The sequence below is a fragment of the Salmo salar genome, chromosome 14 (assembly GCF_965601325.2).
Source record: "Salmo salar chromosome 14, fSalSal1, whole genome shotgun sequence".
NCBI classification, from domain to species: Eukaryota; Metazoa; Chordata; class Actinopteri; order Salmoniformes; family Salmonidae; genus Salmo; species Salmo salar.
In genome coordinates this window covers 16,898,252-16,907,500 of record NC_138304.1, presented here as the reverse complement: position 1 = coordinate 16,907,500, position 9,249 = coordinate 16,898,252, and the positions used below count along the sequence as shown (strand labels likewise).

At 43.8% G+C, this 9,249-nt stretch overlaps 1 protein-coding gene across 1 annotated transcript in view; it reads right to left on the bottom strand.

The window, feature by feature from the left end:
- Positions 1-9,249, bottom strand: part of LOC106568897 (dihydropyrimidine dehydrogenase [NADP(+)]) — a 130,603-nt gene that overhangs the window by 11,368 nt on the left and 109,986 nt on the right. Inside the window, exons 17-19 of the mRNA XM_014139686.3 lie at positions 4,117-4,237; positions 3,617-3,736; positions 992-1,134 (exon numbers count right to left, since the gene is read on the bottom strand). Of these exons, the coding sequence (XP_013995161.3) occupies positions 992-1,134; positions 3,617-3,736; positions 4,117-4,237 (384 nt within the window). The remainder of the gene's footprint in view (positions 1-991; positions 1,135-3,616; positions 3,737-4,116; positions 4,238-9,249) is intronic.

Genomic DNA, 9,249 nt, shown 5'->3' with positions numbered 1-9,249 from the left:
TAGGTTTATTTGCTCTAGCAACTTGTTCAGTGTATTATATTAGGATTTACATGAAGCTTGTTACTGGCAATCTGTTTCCATAGCAGCCGGGGGTAAACACAACCAAAGCGTTGGGTAAATTCCTTATTAGGCAGCGACAAAGCTTTGTGTGAAAGAAGATAATGTTTTTGTGTTGGGGAAGGAGGGAGGAAGGGATGGAGAGGGGGAGGAGGGACGAGGGAGAGAGAGAGAGATCGAGAGAGCGAAAAAGCTCTTTGAAGTGATGGCTTTATCTTTCGTAAAAACAAGGAAGTAAATTCCCTGGGAAGGCGATTGATGTCGATGACGATCGCTAATCGACTAATAATCATATGGAATGTAATGCAAGCTTGGAGTTAAATCCTATTAAAAATGGATCAGTGTTGAATATCAGACAAAAGACACATCGACGCTAACATGAATGTAACATGAATGTTCCACACTGAGCTGTTCTCAAGACATGCTTAGCCCTCATTTCCCTCATGTCCCTGTGTGTGGTTGAATATCCAATAAGTGTGATTATACTGAAAAACAACATACTGACAAACAGCTGGGTACCCAGACGTGTAATCCGATCTGTTTGTGCATTTTTATCATTAGTCCTCATTTGTCATCTGACAATAAATGTTAGCTATAGCACAACCTAACTATATCAACTACAGTACAGGTTGACTACAGTACAAGTTGACTACAGTACAAGTTGACTACAGTACAAGTTGACTACAGTACAAGTTGACTACAGTACAAGGTACCTATGACAAACAGATTTAGCTACCAGGCTAGTGGAGAGAGCACTTTAAAAATAAAAAATAAATTGATCTTGTCTCATCATTGCAACTCCTCAACGGGCTCGGGAAGCGAAGGTCGAGTCATGTCAATTGTGCGCCGGGCCAATTGTGCGCCGCCCTATGGGACTCCCGATCACGGCCGGTTGTGATAGTCAGTGCACTTTTTTGTTGATGTCTCTACTTACCTGTAGAACAGAAGCTCCAGCGTGGAGGAACTGCAGTCCTGTCTCGGCTGAGTCGATCCCCCCAGTCGCTAGGATGGGGAACCCTGGCAGGGCCCTGCCGATGGCGGATACAGCGCGCAGGGCAATGGGCCGGATGGCATTACCTGTGGAGATGGATCAGAATTAATGTGGAAGGATTAACGAAAAGACTTCCTCTTCAAAACGCATTCTTAGACCTACCTCTCTTATAGAAGATGAGGTTAAACCAAACACATAGCTGTGTAAATAGCAGAGTTTTTCTGTTTCTCAATCTCTCCAGAAATAAATACACTGTAACATATGAAGAGTACATATTGATAATAATCCAATCTCTATTTCTCACCCACACATGCAGTCACGCAGGCACACACACATGGGCACACACATACACACACACACACACACACACACACACACACACACACACACACACACACACACACACACACACACACACACACACACACACACACACACACACACACACACACACACACACACACACACATATATACATAAACACACGCACACACTTGATGTATGCACAAGCACACACACACGAACGCGCGCCCACACACACACACACAGTGTAAACACACTCCCAAATGGGGTCCAATCCAGGCCACTCTGTCATTAGTTGGCTGTCATGGGGTCCCTACGGGATGGGGTTGGCTGTGCTCTGTGATCAGGCAGACAGATGGAGACATTTATCACATTACATTTAACCTGGTTCCCCCACTAGGTTCTCGCACATTGATCACAGTATAGCCTTGTACACATGTATTTGACCAGAGAGGCTCATACGTACACACGCGGGCAACACACAGACACATCCATACATACTTTAACATAAGCGTTCACACATGTACACACACAGAATCGCTACACACACACGCAGAAATACACACACTCACGCGCACGCACACACACACACACACACACACACACACACACACACACACACACACACACACACACACACACACACACACACTAGGTTGACAGATAGAGACAGCACCCTCTCTCTCCTCCCATGCTAAATGATCCTCATTAACTAATGCCATCCTCTGAAATTGGGATGATGAATTGAATCAAAGCATACATTTTTGCATATTCTCCATGGATGGTTAATTGTATCCATATTCATGGGTCTCGCTCTCTCCGCCCTCTTTGTTCCTTGGCGCTTCTACTTTCCCTCTCCTCCTCCTCTTCTCTCCCTCTTCCGACTGAAGTCTCCTAAATTCATGCTCTTCTACTTTTGTCTCCCCTCACCCTCTCTCTGGCTAGAGTCTCCTACAGAAAATGTATGATGGTTCAGGTGGAGATATTCATTTGTGTTCTGTAGAGAAGTTGAAATAAGGATGCAGTGGTAGAGAGGTACACAGTGACCGCTGAATTGAGATTTGTGTATTTTAGGCCTTCAAAGAAAACTATACAGTCTATATGAAATGCTGCATGTTGAGTGGCTGCAATATGGTTGAAATCCAAGAGAATTGAATGAATTGATTATGATTAGGTATACTGTAAATTATCATGTGGCGATCTTATTGTTTGTAGCCCAGGCATTTTTCACACTCCCTTTTCTAGCATTCCTTCTTAGGTAGTAAAATATGAAATAGGCAGTCATTTTTGGTTAAGGGCCACATCGTGATGTAAAAATTCAGGTGAGTTATTTGAAAACGTATAGGTCCATACAAATTTCTACATAGGCTACATTCTACCTAGTTTTAGACATGCAAGAGTGGCCTGGAGTCTTTTTTAAACCAAAATATTGATTTTCCAAAACCTCCCGCGGACCAGATTGAATGGGCTCGCGGGCCGGAACTGGCCTGCGAGCCGTTTGTTGCCCACCCTTGCTCAAGAATATACTTATTCTCTTCTTTTACAACCGAGCGAGGGCCGCCTATGTTTTATGTCATTTGGACTCCAGTCCTTTTTTTCGAATTTGAAAAATCTAGTGAGTGTCACTATGAAGGACCCTCCTGGCCAAAAGTAGAAATGTGTGAACCCCCCCCACTCCTGGCCCTTTAGGACAGTAATGTTCAATGACCCAGTCGAAGGGAGGGGAGAGGGAGCTGGACTGCCCCCAGCCAGGGGACTCCCGAGAGTATGGAGCTACAGCCCAGCCACATCCACAAGTTACACCCGGAGAACTACAGTATGACAGCTGGTACTTCTTGCTTGCATATAATACTGCCTCAATAGTCTCAATCATCATTTTGAAATACAGGCTGCTTTCTTGACCCTGCGACTGCCTGAGACTGGCTCAGAAGGTGTGTTGGCAGCTGAGAAAGAGGGAGGGGGGAACAAGCTGGGAGAAGAGCGGAGGTGAGCCCGCAGAGAGAGAGAGAGAGAGAGAGAGGCATAATCATACTGATTCACACACAAACACACACATTCTCTCACACACACACACACACACACACACACACACACACACACACACACACACACACACACACACACACACACACACACACACACACTAGTATACACACAGGGGCTTTACACTGACAGACTTGAACACACGATAGCGGACTGTAGCTGTAAGGTAATAGCGCTGCTTACAAGACAAAGTGTTTGTGTGTGTGGGTGCGTGTTACTTACCAGACACTCCTCCGTAGGTGGTGCGCTTGCCCTTGCCGATGCCAGGCCAGGGGGTGCTGTCAGCTTTTAGGCCCATCATTCCAGACACTGTGTTGGTGGCAGTGACTCCATCTGCCCCTCCTATAACAACAAGACCACAGTCACTATTGAGCTTGATATTGCTGAAATTCCAGTCATTCAAAAATGGTTGGCCTACTGCGCCTTCCCCTCCATCCCCCATTCTACAAATACTTAAACCTCCCTTCACATCCTTTCCCAACATGAGGGAAAAAAAGGAACAAGTGAGAAAAAAGAGGATGGGGGGCAGGGATTTGAAGCTAGGTCTCATTTCATTTCGGACAGACAGCGTCAACAGCCGATTATATTGGAGTTCACATAGTCTCACAGTAGGAGTGCTGATCCAGGATTAGGATCCTCCTGTCCACATAATCATATTCATGTCAAAGGCAAAACTGATCCTATATAAGCACTCCTACTCTGAGACTCTGGACTGTTGTTACCTTCGTGTGCAGCCTTGGCGATGTCCACGATGTTGGTGACGTTGGGCGTGAGCTTGGCGAAGAAGGGGATCTTGGCGGTCTGTCTCACCCACCGACAGATGTTCATCACCATCACAGGATCCTATAACAACAGATTCAGGATCAGTTTGAGGAAATAAATACAATATTTCACTTCTAGTATAATATAATGAAGTTGTCCTCTGAAGAGGGGTGTTGCTGGCTCCAAATAAAAAAAGGAGGATCTCACCCAGTTTTCATGAGTGCTAACTTGTGAAGTTTCGAAAATGTTGACGTTTGTGAGGAATTAGGCCACTAAACCAACCTCCATCTGTTGTAGCGTTGAAATGTTTTTTAAGGTTTTTGCAAATATACCCTTTTTGTCATAATGTAAGCACGCACGCGCACAAACACGCACGCGCACACAGCTCTGTCTGAGTTCCTCCTTTAAGCTCTGATGGGAAAGAAAAACACTCTTGTGTCCATACAGGTCCGTTCAAAGACCCTGCAGTCTCACTGTTGCATTTTCATAGCAGCTCAGTTGCTCTTTCTCCCTCAGTCTTCCTCCTTCTCCCCTCTCTCTCCCTCCCTCTCTCCCCCCCCACCTGTCTCCATCGCTCTCTCTACTTACTACCTTATTGCCCTTTGTGCTGTTGTCTGGGCCCAATAATGTTTGTACCATGTTTTGTACTGCTACCATCTTGTGCTGCTGCCATGTTGTTGTCATGTTGTGTTGCTTCCATGCTGCGTTGTCATGTGTTGCTGCCATGCTATGTTGTTGTCTTAGGTCTCTCTATGTAGGGTTGTGTTGTCTCACTTGATGTATGTTTTGTCCTATTTTTTTATTTCATTTATTTTTAATCCCAGCCCCGTCCCCGTAGGAGGCCTTTTGGTAGGCCGCCATTGTAAATAACAATTTGTTCTTAACTTACTTGCCTAGTTAAATACACAGAAAAAAAATGTATGAAATGTATGCATTCACTACTGTAAGTCGCTCTGGATAAGAGCGTCTGCTAAATGACTAAAAATGTAAAAATGTAAAATGTAAATAAAGGTTAAATTAAAAATAAAACATTTATCAAAAACCTCTCTCTCTACTTTTCTTTCTCTCTCTCTCTGCCCCCCTCTCTACCTCTCCCTCTACCTCTCTCTCTCTCTACCTCTCTTCCTTTCCTTATTTCTGCCTCCTCCCTCTCTCTCTTTTTCTTTGCACCCTTTCTCAGGACACAGTTCTCCTCGTTGGCACATACTGTACACCCATTGGCAGTGGTATTTTGTTATCCTGTGTTAACTGAAGTGAGATTGATGATGGCTGAGCCATATCCCCAAGGTACTGTGGTAAAGGCTGCCTGTCTGTCCACACCGAAATTATTGACAACCTTGTTAAAGATGAGCAATAATGACTGTATAACATAAATAATTAAAATACTGAGTTGTATTGTATGCAAAAAAGGGGGAAATTATATTACTTCATACTAATACAATTGCTCAAAGAAAGAGATTTTGTTTAACAAGTAATATTTTTTTTTCTCAAAAAGGTAAGGGCCAAAATAATTGACACCCCTAAAGATTCTTATAAATAAAGTAGTCAAAAGTTTGGTATTTGTGACCCATTTCAGGAAACTAGGCGTATGTCACGGGTCACTACTTCACAGGAGAGCTATTTGTACGTAAACGTAAAAAAATATCAAAATGCGTTTTTTGGCAGAAATGCCTTCTCGAACATGGATTCTTTCATGTGCCTTAATAACAAACTTGTATGCCATCTGTAAATACAAATACAATTGTTAAATTACGAGCCTAGTTGGTTAAGCCACAGAAAAAGTCAACAACCTTCCCGCTAGCCATGATTGGCTGAAATAATGAGTGGACTGGACATGTCGAGAGATGACTTTGGATTGGTCTGCCATATAGCACGCTTCTGTCTATTTGAGCAGGTCAGTATGTCTAGGTAATCCTGTCTAACAATACTTTTTAAAAATGTATCGCGTAGTAAAGCTGCATAAGTGTTGCTCTCCACTTTCTGGAAGAACGAGTTTTGAAATCTGTGGAATTCGAGTATGATAGCTAAGGTGATGGAGAAAACACCTGTCTCCGGATTACATCTTCAAACTAAGGGCAACCATGTCATCCGATAGGAAACTAGCTACATGTTCAGATATTACACATTTCTAATTTTGACAGAAAAGGGGTTTCATTTCATGTTAAAGTGTACTGTTAGCTAGCTAACGTTAGCTGGCTGGCTCGCTAGCTAACATTACGTGTATGATCTTATTATTCGTATCTCAGAGCCATTTGCTTGGCTAGTTATAGCCTAATGTTAGCTAGCTAACACTGAACCTGGTTGATTAGCTACCTGCAGATTCATGCAGGGTAGTAACGTCATGAGTTGGGATTATGGTTCATTGTTTAGCTAGCTAGTTACATGTCTTAACAAAAGACTCCACTATGCAAGTAACCATTTCAGGTGAGTTCCATTTAAGAGCACTCTCGTCTGTGTGTGTCAGAGCGCAGAATAACTGATGACTTTACGAACACTCAACACCCATTGAATATGGCTGGTGTCAGTAAACATTGGCAAAAAAAGCGTAATTAAATTGTTGCCTGCAGCACAGTTACAGTCACCAACGCTGGATAACATGAAAACAGCCTAACCAGCTCTACTAGGGCGAGTAAAATGGTCAGAGTTTGGGTGGGGGCTAAAGATTAAGAGGATGTGAATGATGCAGAATGGGTGTAGAAAGAAGAGCCCTCCAGTAGGTACCAAAACATTCAAAGGCAATTTTCTCAAAAGTGAGGTTACAAGTTTATCAACCTTCAGCTGCCACATGCGTCCCTTAAGTATGTAAAAAAGCACAATTTAAAATATTGCTACATAAGACCGAATCAAGGCAGTCGGTCACATTTGGTCCCATATTCCTAGCACGCAGTGACTACATTAAGCTTGTGACTACAAACTTGTTTGATGCATTTGCAGTTTGTTTTGGTTTTGTTTCAGGTAATTTTCTTCCAGTAGAAATTCATGACAAATAATTGTCATACTGGAGTCACTCTTATTGTAAACAACAATAGAATATGTTTTTAGGGCCTCCCGAGTGGCGCAGCAGTCTAAGGCATTGCATCACAGTGCTAGAGGCGTCACTACAGACCTGGGTTCAATCCCTGGCTGTATCACAACCTGCTGTAATCGGGAATCCCATAGGGCGGCACACTATTGGCCCAGTGTCGTCCGGGTTAGAGGACGGTTTGGCCGAGGGGCTTTACTTGGCTCATTGCGCTCTAGCGACTCCTTGTGGTGGGCCGGGTGCTTGCAGGCTGACCTCGGTCGTCAGGTGAACGTTTCCTCTGACACATTGGTGCGGCTGGGTTCCCGGGTTAAGCGGGTGGATGTTAAGAAGCGCGGTTTGGTGGGTCATGTTTTGGAGGACGCGTGAATCGACCTTCACCTCCCGAGCCCGTTGAGGAGTTGCAGCAATGAGTCAAGATTGAAATTGCGGAGAAAAAAGCTGTAAAAAAAATTAATCAATATTTTTTTTGAACACTTCCCCATTAAATGTGGATGCTACCATGGTTACGGATAATCCTGAATGAATCGTGAAAAATTATGAGTTACAGAGGGTCAAAGATCATAATCCCAAGACATGCTAATCTCCCCTGTTATTGGTAAGAGTTTAGCATGTTAGCATGTCTTCGGGGTATGATCTTTGATCTTTTTTATAGTGATCGGTGCCACTATTATTATAGTGACTCAATCTGTGTTTGTGATACTTGTATAGCAATGTGATTAGCCTGAGGTAGCATTTGTCCGTTGAAACCATTAAAATATGGGTGATGCACAGCATACTAAACAGCTATTTAACAGTGCAGGTCTTCTGCCCAACGAGAGCCTTTCTCTGTGGTTCTCTAAGTGTGAACTCTGTTCTGCTGTGTGTGTATGTGATCATTAGTGTATACGTGTGCGAATACACTTATATTTGTGTGTGTGTGTGTGTGTGCGTCTGTGTTTGTGTGTCCACCAGAGTGGGTCGTGGGAGGGATGTGGGCGGCATGTGTTTTTAACAAGGCTGGCAGCGAAACACAAATGAGAAAGCCTGACCGGGGGAAGAAACTGGAATGTATATGGATGGGAAAAAACTGAGTGATGGAGAGAACACGAGTGGAAGAGGGGGAATGGATGATTTTATTGTCGATTGTAATGTATTATTCAACATGGGATCATGCAAATAAAGCTCCTTTGAATTTGAATGGCAAGTGTGAATAAAATATAACAAATACACTGAGTGTACAAAACATTAGGAAGGATTTTTAAGCCTTGAGACAATTGAGACATGGATTGTGTATGTGTGCCATTCAGAGGCAAGACAAAAGATTGAAGTGCCTTTGAACGGGGTATGGTAGTAGGTACCAGGTGCACCAGTTTGATTGTGTCAAGAACTGCAACACTGCTGGGTTTTTCACGCTGAACAGTTTCCTGTGTGTATCAAGAATGGTCCACCACCCAAAGGACATCCAGCCAACTTTACACAACTGTGGGAAGCTTTAGACTCAACATGGGCCAGCATCCCTGTGGAACGCTTTTGACACCTTGTAGAGTCCATGCCCCGATGATTTGAGGCTGTTCTGAGGGCAAAAGGGGGTACAACTAAATTATTATTTTTTGTACACTCAGTGTATATGGAAGGAAACAGAAAATGAGAGATGAGGAGGGGAGAGATGAAGGAGGGATGAGAATCGAGAGATAGGAAGAGGAAGGGAGAGAGAGGTGAACAGTGTAAATAGCTATGTCAACAGCTGGAGTAATGACAGAGGATTGACAGATCAGGGGAAGAAACAAAGGAATAGGTGTGTGTGTGTGTGTGTGTGTGTGTGTGTGTGTGTGTGTGTGTGTGTGTGTGTGTGTGTGTATAAAAAACACTAGTAAGCCTAGTAAGCCTGTGTGTGTTTAAACAGATGCTGCTGGTAAGAACCTAATGTCCTCACAGAGGGGGGTGATGCAGGTCTGTGAAGCAGGCACACGCACTCACACGCACACTCCTGTGACAGCTTATAAAAGACCTGGGGCTGCAAGTGTGTGCTGCAAGTGTGTGTGCAGCGACCAAAGCCGCTGGCCTGCGAGGACCTCTCTCAGCAATGTGG